Source organism: Amblyomma mixtum, chromosome 1, assembly GCF_055824585.1.
Source record: "Amblyomma mixtum isolate Tamu chromosome 1, ASM5582458v1, whole genome shotgun sequence".
In the NCBI taxonomy this organism is placed as follows: domain Eukaryota; kingdom Metazoa; phylum Arthropoda; class Arachnida; order Ixodida; family Ixodidae; genus Amblyomma; species Amblyomma mixtum.
The window spans coordinates 75,118,106-75,139,389 of record NC_143012.1 but is presented as its reverse complement, the minus strand read 5'-3'; the positions used below and the strand labels follow the sequence as shown (position 1 = coordinate 75,139,389).

Below are 21,284 nucleotides of genomic sequence, written 5' to 3'. Positions count from 1 at the left end.
TCGGCTGCCATTAATAGCAAAGGGGCGGGAAGAGCTGATGAGCTGTTCGTTTTCTTGAACGCTTGGTTTTTTGTGACATTAACTTTCTGTTTACTGGAAGAGAATCCTGGGATCTCTTTCCCTTTTAATTGAGCGCCTGGTGTACTTTTGCTAAAATAACGTTTTATATTTAACAGAAAAGAGATCTGTAAATTTGATGCGTATAGCTCACATCGCTTCTGAGCGGAAAGAAGTATTTTTTGCATAGTGCCTGGCTCGGTTTGAATTATAGTCGCAGGTTTTCTTTTTCGGTAACTTTCGTCCGGTTGGGGGAAGTCATGCGCTGGTCATGGGCTAAGTTAGTTAACATATATTGTCCCATGCAGATATGAATTGCGTTCTCTTCAGATACCGGTAGCTGGCATGGTCACATACAAGGAAAGAACGTTGGACCAGCAAACGCATTCGAAGGGAAACAACAATTACAGAGGAGCAGGCATGACGGTTCATAACAATCTGGACTCAAAGTCTGTATTGAGAAAACTCTGCAGGGATTTCAGGAAGCTCAAGTTTACATTAGTTGATTTTGGGAGAAATTCATAAATATTCTCATGCGACTGTAGTATGCCTTAACCACGCATTAGGCTGCTGACCACTAATTAAAGGTGACCTTGCAAACCTCTCTGCTCCATGCATTGAACACACAGTTCCTAAGCACGAATGAATTTTGTAATGACCGCAATTTGTCTATCAACCCTCGTGAGCGCAATTCTGCATACATAGAACTTAAAACGCATGGTGTTTAGGAAAACGAAACATTAAAGGCAGAAAAGAGGTTTGTGTCTGCTTTGCGCGTAATGAAAGGACAGCATTTTTGAGGTAATATCCACTTTTGACTAGCAGTAATGTCGCTTAGGCACCTATAGAGATTCGGAGTCCCAAATATTCGCTACGACTTCTCAGAACAGCTCAACTTTGTGCCTAGCTGCAGTCCCATGATTCGTAACCAGGAAAACGCTACCCGTTGTTAAAGCAACAAAATTAGGGTAGGTGAGTAAAAAGGAATGCAAAAGTAATAGCGCCCGGCTCGCACCGCTTAGAGCACAAAGGTTTTAACAACAACAGACGAAATGGCCAAGCCTACGCAAAAAATGAAGACTGTTCAAAGAAGGAGTTAAGCAAAACGGAACTGGAGCAGGACATAACTGCGCCATGCATTTCCTTGTTCTCGCTATACATTTTAAGTGAAGCGCAGAGACGTTTCAGAACATACAGACATTAATGGGAGCCCGAAGTCCAACGAATGGTGCTGCAGTCTCTACTACAATGGCTTTTATGTGCGCCGTGCACATGGGGCATCGAAAGCGCTTACCGGGGATGAACTAGTGCTTCACAAAGGGCATTGGGTGGCACCACGGAAACTATATGAACGATCATAAGAGCGGGACGTGATCGGCAATAATTACAGGAGTCACGTCACCACGTGAGGAAGGAGACCATCGTCCGTCAGGCTGCCCCATTGCCGAGGCGCCACCAGACAGAAACTGTTCGCAGCGAGACCGATACACAAGTGAAAGGAAAACTAATCAGCAAAATGCGAATGGCGGAATACAACGCAAGCCCAGTTGGCTTCGGCATCTGGCCAAGCCGGAGAAAAAAATGAAGAGCAAAACGCTAAATCAGCGTAAGGGTATCGAGCGTTAACAATATCGCACGAATATTGTGTCATTAGCCATCTTCATTATATCCAGTACAAATGTTTTGTTAATCCGGATGTTTATTTTTTGATGACAACGCATACAGTGCAAGAAGAAGGAAGGAAGGCAAAACTTTATTTTACTCTAGTCCTTTTTCCTGCGGTTTGGGAGCATCTTCAGAGACGTTTTCTCCTTGATTTTACCCCCAGGAGTCTTCTCTGTCGAAGTCGTCCGCCTCTAATCAGTGGTCGGTTGCCCTCAGTCCAGGGCTCCGCTGGCCACTGCCGCCCGTTGAGCTCGCTGTACCAGACCTTCTTGGTCTTCACAGCGGTCGCTGGACAGCAGAGTCTCCCACTGCTCCGCACTCGGGTTTTGTACTTCGGGGACCACGTGTATCTTTTGGCAGGCCCATGTGATGTGATAGAGAGTAGGTTTTCCGTCGCACCAGGGACATTTGTCCGCGTATATGGTAGGGTGCATTTTGTTTAGTATATGTAGGTTTGGGAAAGATCCTGTTTGTAATTGTCTCCAAGTGACAGCTTCCTCTCTGCTGAGAGATTTGTGCGGTGGGGGATACCGTAATCTTCTGCCTCTGTAGTTTTGTAGTATGGCCGAGTAATCCCTGGGTGCTGGCGCGAGTTCCGTTGACACCACTTCGGATGTCCACATCAGTTCGAATGTTCGTCAGCTAGTTTGGCCTTAATGGACGTTTGAAGTTTCAAGAAGTCATGGTTTGGGGAACCAAAGGTCGTCGTTGCGAATCCCTATGACAGGTTACGCTTTGATTCGACTAGTAATCTTATGGTCCGTAACGCGCTGAATCGTTTGATACCCCTCGGAACATTTTACGCCAATTAGGTGGTTCGCAATATATTTATAAATGGCCCCACCCACTGGTCCAACTTGAATGACCTTGTTTTTCAAACCAACGCGACCTTCTGTAATGCGAATATAGGAGCGAACGCTTTGAAAGTATCCGGCATGCGATTCATTCTGTGCTGTGAATGATTTTGTGTGAACGGCGACTGCTGTCGCCGTCGTGTACTTGTTTCGTAGCTTGTTTGTACCGAGTGACACTAGTCGCTGCCTTGTTGTTTTTGTTTTTGTGAGGGATTGTGGTCCCTTTGTATGAATTATGGGTCCAATAAACTTCTCTTCAATGCTCACGCGTGGTGCCTTCCGCGTCAAGAGACCACTCCCTGTTCATATTTCACGATCCCGAAATAGGAGGAGTCGGAAGCCATCGAAAGCCGAAGGAGCTACGATGACACTTTACTATTGCAGTTACGGGTAACTCAGGTCATGATCACTTGTGGTTCCGCAAAAACCTCAAAGCGCTGCCACTTGTTTGTCACTCTGCACTACTAGAAGCGTTTGATGCTGTGGAGTTTACTGCACTGACGTTGTGCATGAGCCACATCTGAATTTCGCGTTTCTCTGCTATAATAATTTCGGGGGTTGACAGTCCGTTAAGAAAGCCGTCGCTGGCAGAGTATGTCCCTTTTATTGGTTCTCTCAGAGAAATAAAAAACAACGTAAAAGAAATAGAGATGGAGAAAGTCCGTACCAGGAACTCTTTTTCCGGGCTTGAACCAATTCAAGATAAGTGAAAAGGAGCTAAAAAGCTAAAAAAAATTACGATTGCAATAGAAAAGCAGGGAACTGAAAAAAAAAACAAGAAATAAAAAAAACACAGAATGAAAGTCACCGCACGCTACAGCACGGCCCGGTGGCCGCGGCATGGAGGACCCTAATTTTAAAAACAAATTCCTTGGTTTTGTTCTAGGCCACAAACGAAGAGTTGCCGCACGCTGCCGTGCGTGGAATCCAGTAGCCAGATCTACACTCCTGATAGCTTAAAGCTTGCAAGTACCAATAGCCCAAAAAGCTCAGGGCTGAAATTATATCAAGACATATTCAGGCACCATAGCAAAGGTTCTGGATTTTACGAGTGACAGTTCCGCCGCGGTGGCTCAGCGGTTATGGTGCTCGGCTGCTGACCCAAAAGACGCGGGTTCGATCCCGGCCGCGGCGGCTAGAATTTCTTTGGAGGAGAAATTCTAGAGGCCCGTGTACTGTGCGATGTCAGTGCACGTGAAAGAAACCAAGGTGGTCGAAATTTCCGGAGCCCTCCACTACGGCGTCTCTCATAGCCTTAGTCGCTTTGGGACGTTAAACCCCATAAACAAAACCAAACCAACCGACAGTTCAAGGCCGACTGATGGCGTGAAATCAAGTAGTAGTATCCGATGTCTTCGCTTTTTATAGCTGTTCTCGCACCATGTTCTAGCTGGAGCGCCGTAAACCAGCTTCAGTGAAGAGATAAAACAGTCAGTATGAAATGAGGCGATGCGTCAGTAAGGAAAAAATTAAAACCGTAACACTGGGAACGATGTCAGAGTAGAAATCATCCTGAATCGCCAGAGCAAGGGGTTCTGTATCGCCTGCATAATGAATCAGAACTACTTTCGAGCACGCCACTGCACTGCATCTCCCTCTCGGGACATGCGTCGAAGCGTTGCTTCAGTGCATTGTTCCTCGCTTCTTTTTCAGCACTTCTTGTGGCAGTAACTGCTTTAAAAAACAAGTCCTTTTTTTTGTATTTCCACAATATAACTTTCAGACTACTGGAAAATTGGGTCATCACCATTTTACCGTTCAGGTTATTTTGACAGCAATGCTTAACCTTGACCTAGTAAGTGTAAAGCCGGAACGCCCTATCCAGCCTAGAAAAGCAGGTTATTTGTTTGTCGCCTCTGGCACCTGTGTTTTATGTTTTTTGCATGGGCATCCTGGGATTAAGATGAAATAAAAGTTCAGTCAACCGTTTGCCACTTTATGTGCACAGTTGTGGACACAGCGAAGTGGCAGCTTATTCTTACAGTGTGCTTCACCTAGAAGTGATTCCTCTGTTTCAGGTGACTTTCGCATCATTCTCTAAGCGAATAAGCTGTTTTTTATGTCATAATCCCAACGCACCAAATACTCATTCTCGAAACAGTAAGCAGGGTAGCATATAGCGCGCCATTCTTGTGAAGACATATTCTGTCAGCAGCAATATATTTTCTGTTCCCGATTTTAAGCGTGATATATACCTCCGCTACAGAAGTCAAGTGCACGAACATTTGAATGTTTACTTGAAAAGACACGGCATTTGAATGTGCTAACTTTTCTTAATTACGACACTTTCTACGGAACTTAAAACACCACTGCAAATCATCAAGGTCAACTATGCTGTACTGGAAAACTAAGAACTTTCCTTGCTCAAGGCCTGAATATACGATTTAGATGGAAACATATTTCATTCCCATCTAAGCAAAAAATGACATGTCAAAAAATGGATCAAACGTTGAAGCTACAATTTTCGCAATGCACAGCAATGTTTCTTATACACGGTCATAATTTAACTTGAACTGCGATTAACTGTCGTGGAAAAAAATATCGCGGCACTTGATAAAAAGAAATATCACAATGACAACGTCATGCATCGGGGGAGAACTCATTGTGCAGTAAGGAGTGGAAAAACCGAAAAATACGTCTTACGCATTCAGGATCTTGAAATGCCCAGTTTAATTGTCTCGGAAGGTGACACGAAAACGTTACATTCATGCTGTTGTGTGGGCGGAGCTAAAGTTGTCAAGGATGCAACACGCGGTGAATTACATAAGTAAAAAAGCCTGCGAAAAACAATAGGTCGCAGGTTTTTGAAGTGCTAGACACGGTAGCTTATTGTACTCAGCCATTTTCTTTTGACTCGGTAGCGTTGGTACAACACACGTCGGAAACAAACATTGTGGGTTTCTACGTGGACACAGGCCACCACCCACCGCGGGTTCGAGCTTCGCGCGAGCCAAGGGCCCCGATCAGCCGTCACCACACACCACTGGGACACCGATGCGGCTCACTCAACCTCCGCTGGGAGGAGAGCGATTCGCCGCAAAGAAATAGGCCTCCAAGTTCACAAAGGAGACGTTTATTCACGTCGTCCTCTAGCAGATACACAAACACTCAATAGTCACCCCGTCCCGGGGGCGCGCGAGGAGCAAGGCTCCGCTGCGCGCACGAAGCGACCAGAGTAATGCGCGCCGCTAACACGCCGCTGCAGGAGAATGTCCCCGCGGCAGTGCTGTGATCTCTCTCTCGTGTCGACCGTTGGGCCGGTTGCGAGAGAGAGTGGGCAATCAACGCAAGGTACGGCTGTCTGAGGTCGCTGGACCCCGCTGGACAGGCTCGAGCCGCTGCAGGTCAGAGGACACGTGAGGGGCGAGCTCGAGTAAGCACTGGTCCGAACGGCAACGGCCGGCTCGGAGAAACAGTAGTGTACGCACTTTACGCTGTCTCGGAGGGATCTCTCTCTCTGCCCCGCTCGGACGGTCGCGGGATGCGCGGCCGCCAAAACGGGTCCTGGATTCCCGCCAAAAGGCGCCAATGGCAAAGGCCCTTGGGGAGCCGGGGCGGAGCTGTGGCTAAATGACAGTGATTAGTCACCCAGCCGCCTCTCCACCGCCTGAGGCGGGAGCAAGGGAAAGAGGAGAAACGACGCGGTAGGCCGGCACAGCCGCGCAAAGGCGACGGCGGAAAGCCAGATTCCCACAACATTTAGCCGAAGCCGACGATGGCGACATCCATTACATTATATCGCATATTTTCTTTCAAATGTGGAGCATGCACAGCCGCAATAACAAGAGCAACGACTGAAACATTCTAGTAATAGAATGAAATAAAGAAGTCAAACCTCAGCAACACCATTTTCGCATTTCCAACCGAGTAGCAGAATTACAGGCATATTTATCCGGTCGCTCATGGCGAGTACCATTTCCACTCTAGGACTCGTGCCTACATAAAGGGACATAAGGAGTTTTTATGCTATTTTATTTGGAGGATCGTGGTCGAAATTTCCGGAGCCCTCCACTACGGCGTCTCTCATAGTCTTAGTCGGTTTGGGACGTTAAACCCCATATACCAAACCAACCAAAATAGCTGTGTGCCCTGAAACGACACAACGCGCTGATCGAGAAGGGCTTTTGAAGTTTCTTCGCTCCACTTAGAGAAAGGAGAATCGTCTTCACGGCACACGCTCGAGTGTAGGTTTTCGTTCCAGCCTTATCATTGTTTGAATTGACACACAGCTCCGTTTGCATTCTTTGAACTGTTTTGAGGATAGCCTGTTTGCTCAAATGCTTTCTTGAACTGCTTGCAGCCTCAAGAAATACGACACGCGAACACCTTCAGTGGTGGATCGAAAAGGTCGTTTTTGTCTCGGTAATGGGTTTGTAAGCGAAGCCGTTATTGACAACTCAGCGCTAAGGGGACGTGAAAACCGCCTTCATGCGACGCAAGCATAGAGAACGCGATCGACTGTTTGTTGAACGCGATAAGACACACGGCGATGGCATTCTTATTATCCATAAGACCGGTCCTTCATCACACGCCACAGACCCTTCTCTGTGGCATGCATCTTTTCTTGAAGTAGTCATCGGTACCTATCTGCCTTTCCTGGTAGGCTTTCCTTTCTCCTGCTGCACTGTCCCTTGTCCCATTTTGCGCTACCTCACATACAATGGATCCCGTTAGGCTGCTTCAGGTTACTAGCAGCATTTTATAATCTGGTTTTTGACGCAAGTTTATGGTAGGAAACGCTTTTATCTTTTGCTTCTGGATACGATCGACATTTTTAGTCCCTCTGGGCAAATCCTGAGCCACAACCGCACGAATGGCGTCCGTATTGCACGTTTATGGCAAGGTTGTTTTTTTCCTCTGCCTTTCAGGCACCGTAATAAAGTCAGAGGTTAGTCCATTGATGCTGGACGTTATTAAGACTATGAGCTCGCCATCATACCGTGTAGCTTTACTTTGTGCTCGCGAAGATATTCAGCGCATCAGCAAGCTTATTTCAGTCATCCCCGTACCTCTCACGCTGTGGACATGCATGGAAGGCGGCAAGTGCTACGAACAGTTCACTGAATACGTAAGTCAGCCCGTCCAGTTTCCGAGACCAGGCTTAGTTTTCGTTCCTTGGCGCAGTCGACTTCCGACTCATATATATCAAGAGACTGCGCGATTCAAAAAGTACCACTCGAATGTTCACTGGGTCTTTTCAGTTGAGAATCACAATGACGTGCTACAGAAAGTTTCTGGTCATTCATGCCAGGTAATTACGGTCACCGACGGAGAGATCAACGCGCCATCCGAAGGGCACACCACATGCGAAATGCGGAAAGTATTTTTGAGTCCGCAAGCAGCCTTTCCCAAACCGCGATTGCCTGCAGGCATATATCCCAAGCACAGAAAATTTGAGTACACAGTTTTTGACAAGTTTGTCGTTTCATGCATAAAATTTCAAGACCACAAAGTTTTAGCTGCTAAAGAGGCCTACGAAACTTTAAACAACACCATGGTTGAGCGATGCAAGAATAAGTCGGACAGTAATTCTCTGCTTTTGGACAGGCGCGTCGATTTTGTCCTTCTCGGACGTGGTCCCAGTTGTCCATCTCATTGTTTTCAGTACGCCTACGCTACATGGCCACCAGTCTCCCTCTGTATGATGGTGAGTCGTAGCGGCCCCTTACGTCCTTCGTTTCTGCGCAATTGGCGCTCATTTTTCCAGCTCTCCGCCTTGCTGGCGCCGTTTGCTGTTCTGTTCATCCTATTAATGCGTCTCCTACAGCGGTTTCATCCGAATGAGCCTTTAAATTTATCCGCTGCCTTTATTTTTTTGGCGAGCTCATACCTCGGTCGGAGTCCTCCTCCGTGCCTTAATTCACGCACTACATCCATGAGAGTCTTGATGATAGTGTGGATGATCGGTGTTTTCTTTCTTTTGAATTTCACCCAAACTGTAATCACTGCTTCGCGCAGTATTCCAGAGTACTCGGGCAAGGTTAGAGACATCAACGAGCTGGCTGCGTTGCTCGATGCGGAGAAGATAAGGCCATGCCTCTATACCTTCCTTGCGAATCGCATTCAGAAAGCGGCCTGGAATGTGACCTATATAAAAGCGCTTCGCAGATCACTAAGCCGCTGTGGCCGAAGCTGCATGACAGACCATGTGTGGCATGAGTGTGTTCCGAGAATTCTGTCAGGGACGCATGCGGGTATCATCTTGTGCAACAAGCATCTGAGAGCCCTCGCAGTGAGGAACCGATTTGTGGTAGGGGAAGAGATATTGATGCCCGATCTACCCTGGTCAGCAACGCATGGCCAACTTCTCACAAGGTAAGAATGCGTTCCACAATATGTTCGTGACGTTAGGTTGAAATGATACTAGAAACAACAGTTTATTAAATGATACTTGTTCCCGAAGTAAAGCAACGAGGAAAACCAAGACATCATTTAAATTTTGAGCAAATTATGCACTGTTAATCGCTCAAGGGAAAGAAAGAAATGAAGACATCTCCTGTTTTCTTTATCTTTTACTGCTTTCCTTTCCAAGCTGATTTGACATAGGCACTGAAAAATTTTGCTTTCTTCGTGTTGCAGTTACGGATATTGGTGGCGGTGTGATAAAGCTCTGAATATCAGTACAATACACACCCTACGTATCGTTTGAATAACTTGGTTCTAATGAGCATAGCCATCGGGAAAAGAAAAATTATTAAAATCAAATTTGTTTCGTCACAGGCCAGCAAAGACAGGGGCCAAATAAAGAGACGTTACAAGCGCTTGCGACGTATTTCAACATCACTGAATTTTATTACAGTGCAAAATTTAAACATTGCGACTGCACAACTGACAGGTCTTCTGTCACAGCTTCTCCGAAATGTCGCGTAAATGCTGATAATCTGAAGCACCCAAGAAATATGTACCACGGTACTGGATCCACATGTTTCACCCCGAACAATACTACGACTTCGAAATTCGTAAAACTGATTTTTTCTGTTTGTATCTATGCACAGCATGCGAAGATGATGCGGAAGGCAGAGGGAAACACAAGAAAACTATTCAAAAACCTTACGGACAATATCAGGATTGAACTCAGCGGTCGCCGACATACAGTATGGGGGAGCAAAACATATAAGGAGTGCCGATGACGGCTTCAGCCTTTCTCCTCCCCTTCTTCTCTGTTTACAGGCTTTTCTTTGGTTAATCATCATCGTCATCAGTCTGACTACGCCCACTGAAGGGCAAAGGTCTCCCATCTTTTTGCGATTAACCATGTCCTGTGCCGGTTGCGGCCTCCTTTTCCTCTCAAATTATTAATCTCATCCGCCCCCCTAACTTTCTGCTACGCTTGCCTTAATGAAGAGACGATTGCCTTACCTTGGAATACATTTCGTTACCCTGTAGGTCCAGCGGTTATATTGCCGTCGCATTACATACCCTACCCCCGCTAGTTTCTTCCGTTTCATTCTGAGTAGAATGCCAATAACCCACAGTTGTTCTGTCACCCACTCCGCCCGCTTGCAATCTCTTAAAGTTACTCCTATCATTTTCCTTTCCATAGCTCGCTGCAGCCGCAGTGGCGGTTCCTTGGTTATGGCGCTCGGCTCCTAACCCGAAGTTCGCGAGTTTGATTCCGGTTGTGGCGGTCAAATTTCTATGGAGGCGAAAGTCTAGAGCAGGTTAAAGAACCCCAGGTGGTCGAAATTTCCAGAGCCTTTCACTACGGCGTTATTCATAGCCTGAGTCGCTATCGGACTTTAAACCCACATAAACTAAACCATAGCTCGCTGAGTGTTTCTTAACTTAAGTTGCGCGCTTTTGGCTATCCTGCGCGTTTCTTACTATGTCCGGTATTATAGTTGCACTGCGTATCTAGTGGCCAAACATATCTGATTTTCTATACAGATTTTGATTTATGCACATTTCTCGTGCCACGCGCACTCGTTATTCCCATATTTCTGTGACGCACCGCTCGAACGGAACGTCACAATAAGGTTGTGTCAGTGCAGTTTGCACGAGGCAGCAGTCACGACGCATTTTGCACACACCTGCACGTGTTCTGTCACTAAACAACTTGGGGCAGACTTTGTTGGGCTGAATTTATTGCGTTCTCATGCAGACACCAGCACCGCCGGCTGATTTTGGCCTTGGAAGAGCATGGTATCACCGCTGCGAAAGCTGCAAGCCTAACTCCGGTGGCCCCGGACAAGAGTCTTCTGGTTTCGTTTGACATGCCGTTTTATGATTACCTGTACGCCTATGTCATCGGCTCTGGCATAGCTTCATGCGCATTTGTAACAGAGCTGATTAGCGGCCTCTGCCGCAAGGTGCAGCGGTAAAGTGCAGATGCAACTAACCGCAGCCCTGGAAACCCTCGTAGGCTTTGAGACAGATTTCCGGGCACCTCAAATTTGTTCACCTCACGATGGGCACAATGTTGAACTCGCAAATATTGTCACTTTTTTTTTTAATAAAAAAAATCTTTAAGTCTTGATTTGACTAAAGTATCCCTTCTTAGGCAGGAAAAATTTGAATGATGGTAATGGTACAGATTTAGTACTTAAGTTTATTCTTAATCGGACACCATATGCGAAGAAAAAGCAATTAGCGAGCATGAACGGCTGTTTTGTAGGGGTTTTCGATGTTAACCTAGCGCAGGCATGGGGTCGTGGTTCGTGAAATCATTCTACCTATAACATTTACGTTGTTGTTGTTGCTTGCGAGAGACCACGAAATTGTTTTAGTTTCTTCATTGTGAGCAGTTTCCTTTTGTCGATGCGTTAAAGTGGTACTGGAAGGCAGCTATCTCCATGACTCTTTCCGCCCCCTCGTGCATAGCAGCAACGCTATCAGGTTAAATTTCGTCTAAAAAGCATTCGAGACACATTGCATAGCTACACATGCGAGTGAGAGGGCAGTAGTGCTGCAAGCAACCGCTTTAACGAGGTATGACTTAAGGGCGCAGCGGTGAGAATCATTCGCATAGCGCAGCGACTCATATGCTATTGCACTTTCTCTTTGATAGTATAGTTTCCTGCAGGCAGATATTTTAATGAAAACTACTGGATTTCATGGCAAACAAAAGTTTTTCACTTTTCCATGTGCCAGAAGTGTTCGCGTACAAACATGTTCCAGAAACGATTCTAATATCATTGATTGGACGATGGGCAGTAGTCTTTCGGAGCTGGAGTAAATACCTCTGTAATAAGGGAGTTATTACTCATTGGCGTCCACCGAAGCGCAGCAGTTTGTAGCACCAAGTGGCTACAAAGGAAAGCTATACAGCTTTATAAGCAACTTCGCAGTTAAAGAAAAATTCGGCCTGGTCCAGGGTTCGAACCCGGGACCACCGCTTCACCGGAGCAGTCACTCTGGCAATTGAGCTAACCGGGACGGCATGCTTATGGTAGGGCGAGAGCGAATTGATCAATAACTCGAAGTGGGAACAGTGTTAATGACGTTTGACCAGAGAAAGCTGTAGAGCTTTCCTTTGTAGCCGCATGGCTGCACTTGGGTGGATGCCAATGAGTAATTACTCCCTTATTACAAATCTACTCCACCTTGGACGATTCCCCTAAACACTTGACCAATAAATCCCTCTCGGCATATTTTATATAATTTGAATTGATATATATATGTTTATCTGCTTTTAACGGGAATCGGAGATGTCCTGGCGCTCCTCCATTTGTACCACTCTGTAACCAAAAACTTCCGCCGACATTCACGCCGAACACCAGGTAAGTGAGATAACGCTTTCATCTCCGACCCACGCAGCCGATTACTGATAAGGCTCATCGTCCTAGCGGCCGTCACGCTTGCTTTCCTCGCTTACGGGCGCTGCTTGGAGTTTGGAAGAGGGCGGGCGCTCTTGCCTCGACTTATGCTGCGTCACTAGCGTCGGGAACGGAACACAGGTGTGTTATATGAAAACTTCTTCCCCCTCTCGCGAGGCTATGTTCGACGCCACTTCGATCAGCGTACAACATTTAGCGCAGGATTCGTACTGTGCATCATTGCCTGTGGGACATTCAGCGTTGCAATAGTGGCCTTCCAATCTTGTTGCTCAGCCTGTTGCTTCTTATGTATTGAAGAAATTCAGCGCTCATTTTCTTGATCTAGGACAGCCGCGATGAGCGATACTTTTTGATTTCTTAGGTTTTATATTGCTACATCGCCACCAGCCGAAGAATGAGGTGCGATGAACGGTGACAAAGCGATGATTTTAATGACCATTGGCATAGCGCGAGCGCTCCTTCCCACACCACTGCCAACATTGTCATCTTCGTGCAATAACTTAAACGAACATTTGAATTCTATCGAGCACATGCTGGCAGTGTCCCGCTAACTAGCAGTCTGGTTAATCAATATTGAAAAAGCTAACTTTTTAACTATTTTAGACTTCATAATTGCTCAGAGGTGTCTTGCCCACCGTAAACATCATCCAAATCACATTTTGGAATTTCGAAAACATCGTTACCGTCGGTTGTGTGATCCAACAAATATGACGTATTCTTGAAGACACAGCAATTGCATTCTACACTGTACACGTACCTGAGTTCGGTAGGGAACACATGGCTAATACTTGAAGACACTGTTTACTGCCCTGGATTTGGCTATTATGGCGAGTTACGTGCCCTAGGGGAAATTATTTGCCTGCAGGTTTCTCGATAGCGCATGTACACTTTGGTGCGAAATAGCCATTATTTGATGGGCCACAGCGTCGAAGGTAACCGCATTTTCTAAGTTCTAAAAATTGGTATGGATATTACTTATGGTGGGCTGCACGGCTCTGAATAATTAGTCTAACGGTAAGAGTCAGAAAGTTAAGTATGCAATATCAGTTAACCAGCCTACCAGTTAGCACGTCTTTGTTGTATTACGATGTATTACACCACGGACAACGCTATGCCGAAAAAATCGCTCTCGTAACTCAAAAAGCCTATATTTGTATGTTGTGTGCAGTTTAGGTGAAGCACCCTGTATATTGGCCTTTAACAAAGTTCGACAACATTATTGATTTGAGAAGAAGCATTTATTTTCTAATTGTAAACGAAGATTTTTGCGCTGTGACGAAGCCTTCTTCGATAAGACTTCAAGCTATTTTGAGGGCTGTTTTCTTTCCTTTTAAAGATTGGTGTCTAAAGCAATCAACCACTAGTGAACAGAGTTTTAGTGTCTTAAAAAGGCGATATTGGGCTTCCGGTCTTACATTGTCATGATGGATGTCTCGTGACACATAGTACATCCAGATTACCTTGTCTTTACCAACCGTTCACATGTCTGGATGCATGTTTTTAGGCGATAAGAGTCGATCCTCAAAGTAATTCTATTTCCAGAATAGTACACTTGGAAAGCTCTGGATACGCCAAGAGTATCCTGTTAAAACTCTTCTCAACTAATATGACTTCGATGGTACGAAAGGTGGTTCTGATAAATCATATTATCAGCTCGATAGTTATCACAGTTGCATCTCTTCCTGGGCGCATGGTAAAAAGGGGTGATATACAAATTCAAAGCTCAGAGATGAATCCACATAGGGTCAGAGGCGAGACTATAGTGCAGGTGCCATTTGAGCACAGACTAACCTATATGTGTTCAGAAGGTTACGCGCAAATATGACATTAGTGTCATTTTCTGTGCGCAGCTGAAGTTGTCAAGGCTGCACTACGTGTTGACCCACGTAAAGAAGAAATGAAGGCTGCGAAAAACAACAGGTCATTGATATTTCTAGTATAAAACGCGGTAGCTTACTGAAGAAACCCGTTTTCTTTTAAACGGAAAGTGTTAGTACTACATGTCGAAAAGAATTTTTCCGGCGTCGGCGTAGGCGCCATGCATTACATTATTTTGCCCTTTTTTCTTTCAAATGATAAGCACGTATAGCCGCAGCCTTAAGGGCTACGGCTGACGTATTCCAGTAATAGAATGAACTGCACAAGTGCCGCCTAAGCAGTGCCATTTGCGCATTTCCTGCCGGCTTACGGAATTAAAGACATAATTATGCGGTGAATCTTAGGGAGTACCGGCTCCACCTTTGGCGACATTTTCCTACTAATACGGAGATAAAAATTTGTGTGCTTTTTTGTTTGGGGGACAAAAAATAGAAGTTTGCTCTAAAACTACTCAACGCGCTGATCGAGACGGGGTTTTGAAGTTTCTTTGCTCCACTTAGAGGAAGAAGGATCGTATTCACGGCGTTATCGTTGCTTGCATTTCAAGCACCTCCGTTTGAATTCTTTGAACTGTTTTGAGGATAGGCTGTTTGCTCAATTGCTTCCTTGGACTGCGTGCAGTCTCTAGAAATATGACACGCGAACACCTTCAGTGGTGGATCGAAAAGATCATATTTGCCTCGGTAATGGGTTCGTAAGCGAAGCCGTTATTGACAACTGAGCGCTAAGGGGAGCTGAAAACCGCCTTCATGTGACGGGAGCATACAGAAACCGATCGACGGTTTGTTCAACGCGATAAGACATAACGCTATGGCATTCTTATCACACATGAGGCGGGGTCTTGTTCACACGCCACAGACCCTTCTGTCCGGCATGCATCTTTCCATGAGGTAGTCGTCAGTACCTACCTGCCTTTCCTGTTAGGCTTTCCTGTTTCCTGTTCCTCTGTCCTTTGTCCCATTTTGCGCTACCTCACATACCATGGATCCTGTTAGGCTGTTTCAATTTTCTGGCAGTACTTAAAAGGATGTGAATATTGAAGCACGTTTCGCGTAGGAAACGTTCCTATCTTTCGCTTCTGGATACTATCGACCTTTTCTGTCCCACTGGGCACATCGTGAGCCACAACCGAACGAATGGCGTCCGTATCGCTGGTTTATGGCAAAATTATCGTTTTCCTCTGGCTTTCGGCGATCGTAATAAAGTCAGAAGTTGGTCCATTGATGCTGGACGTTATGATGACTATGAGCTCGCCATCATACCGTGTGGCTTTACTGTGTGCTCGCGATGATACTCAGCGAATCGGCAAGCTTATTTCAGTCATCCCCGTGCCTGTCACACTGTGGACATGCACGGAAGGCGGCAAGTGCGACGAACAGTTTTCTGAATACGTAACTCAGCCCGTCCAGTTTCCGAGACCAGGCTTAGTTTTCATACCTTGGAACAGGGGACTTCCGACTCGTATATATCATGAGATTGCCCGATTCAAAAAGTACCACTCGAATGTTCACTGGGTCTTTTCAGTTGAGAACCACAAGGACGTGCTAGAGAAAGTTTCCGGTCATTCGTGCCAGGTAATTACGGTCACCGAAGGAGAGATCAACGCGCCATCCGAAGGGCACAAGACTTGCGAAATGCGAAAGGTTTTTTTGAGTCCGAAAGAAGCATTTTCCAAACCCCGAATTCCTGCTGGCACATATCCCAAGAACAGAAAGTTTGAATACACCGTGTTTGACAAGCCTGTCAGGATATGCATAAAATTTACAGATGAAAGTGTGCTTTCTGCTAAAGAGGCCTACGAAACTTTAAACAACACGCTGATTGAGCGATGCAACGATAAGTCGGACAGTGATTCTCTGCTCATGGACAGGCGCGTCGATTTTGTCCTTGGTGGACGCTTACCCATCTGTCCATCTCACTGTTTTCAGTACGCCTACGCTGCATTTCCACCAGTCTCCCTCTGTATGATGGTGTCTCGTAGCGGCCCCTTACGTCCTTCGTTTGTGAACAACTGGCGCTCATTTTTCCAGCTCTCAGCCTTGCTGGCGCCGTTCGCTGTTCTGTTCCTCCTATTATTGTGTCTGCAACAGCGGTTTCATCCGAACGAGACTTCGAATCTATCCGCTGCCGTTATTTTTTTGGCGAGCTCATACCTCGGTCGCAGTCCTCCTCAGGGCCTGAATTCACGTACTACATCCATGAGAGTCTTCATGATTGTGTGGATGGTCGGTGTTTTCTTTCTTTTGAATTTCACCCAAACCGTGATCACTGCTTCGCGAAGTATTCCAGAGTACTCGGGCAAGATTAGAGACATCAACGAGCTGGCTGTGTTGCTCGATGCGCAGAAGATAAGACCATGCCTCAATACTTTCATTGCGAATCGCATTCTGAAAGCTCCCTGGAATGTAACCTATTTAAAAGCGCTTCGCAGATCACTAAACCGCTGTGGCCGAAACTGCGCGTCTGTCCATGCGTGGTACGGCTGCACTACGAGAATTCAGTCAGGAACGCATGCGGGTGTCATCTTCTGCAACAAGCGTCATATAGGCTTGGCAGTGAGGAGCCGACTTGTGGTTGGAGAACAGACATTCATGACCGGTGTAGGCTGGTCAGCAGCGCATGGCCAGCTTCTCACAAGGTAAGAATACTTTCCACTCAAAGTTCTTGACATTAGGTTTAAATGATAATTTAAACAACAGTTTATTAAATGATAGTTGTTCCAGAAGTAAAGCAACAAGAAAAACCAAGAGATCATTTAAATTTTGATCAAATTATGTGCTGTTTATATCGCTAAAGGGAAAGAAAGAAAAGGAAAAACCCCCATTTTAATCGTTTACTCCTTCGCGTTCCGACCTTGTTTATCTTAAGCACATAAAAAATTTGATTATTTGTGTTGCAGCTGTGGTGGCGGTGTGATAAAGCTGGGAATGTCAATTCAATATATTCCCTACATAATGTTTCAGGAACTTGATCTTTATGAACATTGCAATCTGGAATTAAAAATATTAAAATAAAACCGGTTAATTCACATGCCAAGAAAGACAGGGGCTTAACGAATACACGTTGATAGCACAGGCGATAATTTGCACATAAACTGAATGTTATTAAGGTGCAAAGGTTAAACATATCAAACGCAGAAATAGAGCCGCAGCGGTGCCTCAGATGTTATAGCGCTCAGCTGCTGACCTAAAAGACGCGAAGTCGATCACGTTCGCGGCGGTCGAATTTCGATAAAAGCAAAATTCTAGAGGCCGTTGTACTGTACGATGTCAGTACACGTTAAAGAACCCCAGGTGGACGAACTTTCCGCAGCCCTTCCTTACGGCGTCCTTCATGGCTTAACTCGCCTTGGGAAGTTAAACCCCCTAAACTTAAACAGTAGCTGAGTATAACAATAAAATGTATAACATAGAGTCATATCATGTAATGCTTGCTTTCCTGCATGGACTGGCAGACTAAGTTATAAATTGTTCTGATTCCTAACGCCACTGTAGAAGTCTCCTTTTCTGACGAATCCTTTACCTAAGGCAGAACACCGAGCTTTATCGCGTACGTATACGCACATGTCGTAGAACAGTACAACCTGCCATGTTGCTAAAGCAGGTCAATATTTTTCAGCTCCCATGCCGACGACCTCGGGTTAAAATAGTGAAATCGACACTCAGAGTATCGGGAACCGTAAATGGAACGCATAACGGCTACGAGCAACTCGACTCAAATTTGGCCAAGATGATTAATAATAATTTTCGTGTTCGCGGTTATTTAAAATGGAACGCCCAAGGAAAAACAGGAGTTTTGTGGACTTAGCATATAAAACATACGAAAAATCGAAAAAATTATCTTCTATCTATGTATCCATATATGTATCCATGATGCGAAAGACTGAGGATAACAAACTGAGGACAACAAAGGAAACTATTCGAAAACCTTATGGACATCATTAGAACTGAGTTGAAGGGTCAGCAGAAAAACAGTATGGGTGAGCCAAATAAGGAGCGGCAGATGACGGCTTCAGCCTTTGTTCTCAGCTGCTCTGTGTTTGGAGGCTTTTCTTTGCTTATTCATCATCATCATTAGCCTGACTACTCAGACTGCAGGGCAAAGGCCTCTCCCATGTCTTTCCGATTGACCCTGTCCTGTGCAATTTGCGCCACCGTATCGCCGCAAACTTCCTAATCTCATCCGCCCACCTAACTTTCTGCCGCGCGCTTCTACCATTGCCTTCCATTGGTAAAAATTCCGTTACCTTGAAGGTCCAGCGGTTCTTGCTTTCGTATTACATGCCCTGCGCAAGCCCATTTCTTACTTTTCATTTCGACTAGGATATGATGAACACGCGTTCGTTCCCTCACCCACTCTGTCTGCTTCTGGTCAAGGAACATAGACCTATCATTTTGCTCACTATAGCTCGCTGCAGCCGCAGTGGTGGTTCAGTGCTTCTGACGCTCGGCTGCTAAACCGAAAGACGCGTGTTCGATTCCGGCCTGGGCGTTCGAATTTCGATGGAGGCCAAATTCTAGAGGCTCATGCACTGTTCGATGTCAGTACACTTTAAAGAAACCCAGGTGGCCGAAATTTTGAGGGTCTTTCACTGGGGCGTTCTTCACAGCCTGAGTTGCTTTGGGAAGTTAAACCCACATAAACCACGAGCAAAAACAAAAGCTCGCTGCGTTATTGTTAACTTAAGCTGAGCCCTTTTCGTTATCCGCCACATTTCTTATTATGCCCGGTATTCTAATTCCTCCGCGGATCAAGTGGACAGACATACATGGTTTTCTGTGGGGATTTTTATTTCTGCATGTTTCCCATGCCTCACGGGCTTGTTATTCCCATATTTCAGTATGCATCGCTCGAACGGAATGTCACAATAAGGGTGTGTCGGTACAGTTTGCATAAGGCGGCACTCACGACTTATCCTTCATACACGTGCACGTGATCCGACACTAAACAACATAGGGCAGAATTTGTTGTGCTGAATTTATTGCGTTCTTTTGCAGACACCAGCACCGCCGGCTGATTTTAGCCTTGGAGGAGCATGGTATCACTGCTGCGAAAGCTGCAAGCCTAACTCGGGTTGCACCGGACAAGACTCTTCTGGTGTCGGTTGACATGCCGTTTTCTGATTACATGCACGCCTATGTGATCGGTTGCGGCATAGCTTCTTGCGCATTTGTGGTAGAGCTGATCAGCCGTCTCTGCCGCAATGTGAATCGCTAAAGGGGTGCAGCAACTAACCGAAGCCGTAGAAACCCTCGTAGGCTTTGAGAAAGATTTCCGAGCGCCTCAAAGTATGTCACTTTACAATGGGCACAGTGTTGAACTCGCCCAATATTGTCACTTTTTTTCTGAATAAAATACTCTTGATTTGACTGAAGTATCCTTTCTTGAGCAGAAAAAATTTGAATGATGGGTTATGGCTCAGGTTTAGTACTTGAGTCTATTCTTAATCGTACATTATCTGAAGAAAAGGCAATCAGCAAGCATCAACGACTGTTGTTATCGGGTGTCCGATGTCTATCGAGCGCAGACAATGGGGCGTGGTTGATATAATTAATATCCCACCTATTAGTTCTACATTGTTGTTACTGCCTGAGAGAGACCACAATATTGTTTAGTTGCTGGATTATGAGCAGTTTCCTTATGTGAATGTGATAAATTTGTATTGCACGGCAGCCATTCACATAACCCTTTCGTCCCCTTCATAGATAAAAGAGAAACAAGCTATTTAAGGTTGGTTAAGCACACATTTCAGACAAATTGTAGAGATCCACATGCAAGTGAGAGGGCAGCAGTGCTGCAAGCAACTGCTTTAATGAGGTTTGACGTAATGGCGCAGCGGCCACAATGATCAACACATTTGAGTGACTCATGTCACTTTGCTTCCTCTTTGATAGTGTGTTTTGCACATAATTCTTTCCGCACAGATAGTTTAATAAAAAATATTGGATCCCACTACAAAATAAAATGTCTGACTTTTACACGTCAGAAGTGTAACCGCATAAATATGTTCCCTAAACCATTCTATTATCGTTGTTTGGACTGTGAGCAGTCTTTCTGAGCTAGGATTAATACCTCTTGGCATATTTTGTACAATATTAGGTGACGTTTACGGTTCTCTCCTATTAACGGGAATCGGAGCTTTCCTGGCGCTCCTGGAATTGTAACACTTAGCAACCAAAAAGTTCCGCGAACATTCACACCAAACACTAGGTAAGTGAGAAAACGTTTTTCACTGTGCCCCACGGAGTCGATTGCTGAGAGTGTTCGTCGTCCTAGTGGCCGTCACGCTTTCTTCCCTTATAAAAATGGTCTATGGATAGTCAGTAGACTTCTTCTAGACTCTATTGCCTTGTTATACATAGTTCGTTTTTTCTATTCATAGTCTATCCACAGTCTGTAGACAAAAGCCTACAAAGAGCATGGATAGTCAGTAGACTTCTTCTAGACTCTATTGCCTTGTTATACATAGTTCGTTTTTTCTATTCATAGTCTATCCACAGTCTGTAGACAAAAGCCTACAAAGAGCATATACTTTTGCCTATAGACAGTGTATAAACTATGGATAGACAAAACAAACTATCTACAAAACAAACTATCTACAAAACAATCTACTATCTACAAAACAAACTATCTAGAAAGCAATAGAGGCTACAAAAAGCCTTGTGACTGTCCATAGACCATTTTTATAGGTAAAGTCATCAAAGTGAGTTTCACCACGACGGCTTAGTGATTATGGTGCTCTGCTCCTGACCTGAAAGATGCGGGTTCGATCCCTGCCGTGGCGGTTGAATTCGGTGGATGCTAAATTCTTGAGGCCCGTGTACTGTGCGATGTCAGTGCTCGTTACAGAACCCCAGGTTGTGAAAATATCCGGAGTCCTTCACTAAGGCGTGTGTTATAAACTGAGTCTTTTCGGGACGTTAAACTCTGTAAACCAACAAACCTACAGACAGCGTATGACTATAAATTTATAGATTGTCTCTAGACTGCCTAAAGGATTTGTGATGCCTATAGACTGCCTCCCGAGTGTCTAAAGGATTTGTACCTGCCTTTA

The 21,284-nt window shown here is 45.3% G+C and overlaps 1 protein-coding gene across 1 annotated transcript; it reads left to right on the top strand.

The window, feature by feature from the left end:
- Positions 1–15,315: 15,315 nt before the first annotated feature.
- Positions 15,316–19,599, top strand: LOC149366798 (uncharacterized). The gene is made up of 2 exons (XM_089565794.1): positions 15,316–16,868; positions 19,228–19,599. The coding sequence occupies exons 1-2, from the start codon at positions 15,466–15,468 to the stop codon at positions 19,445–19,447; spliced, it is 1,623 nt and encodes a 540-aa protein (XP_089421920.1). The 5' UTR covers positions 15,316–15,465; the 3' UTR covers positions 19,448–19,599.
- Positions 19,600–21,284: the final 1,685 nt, after the last annotated feature.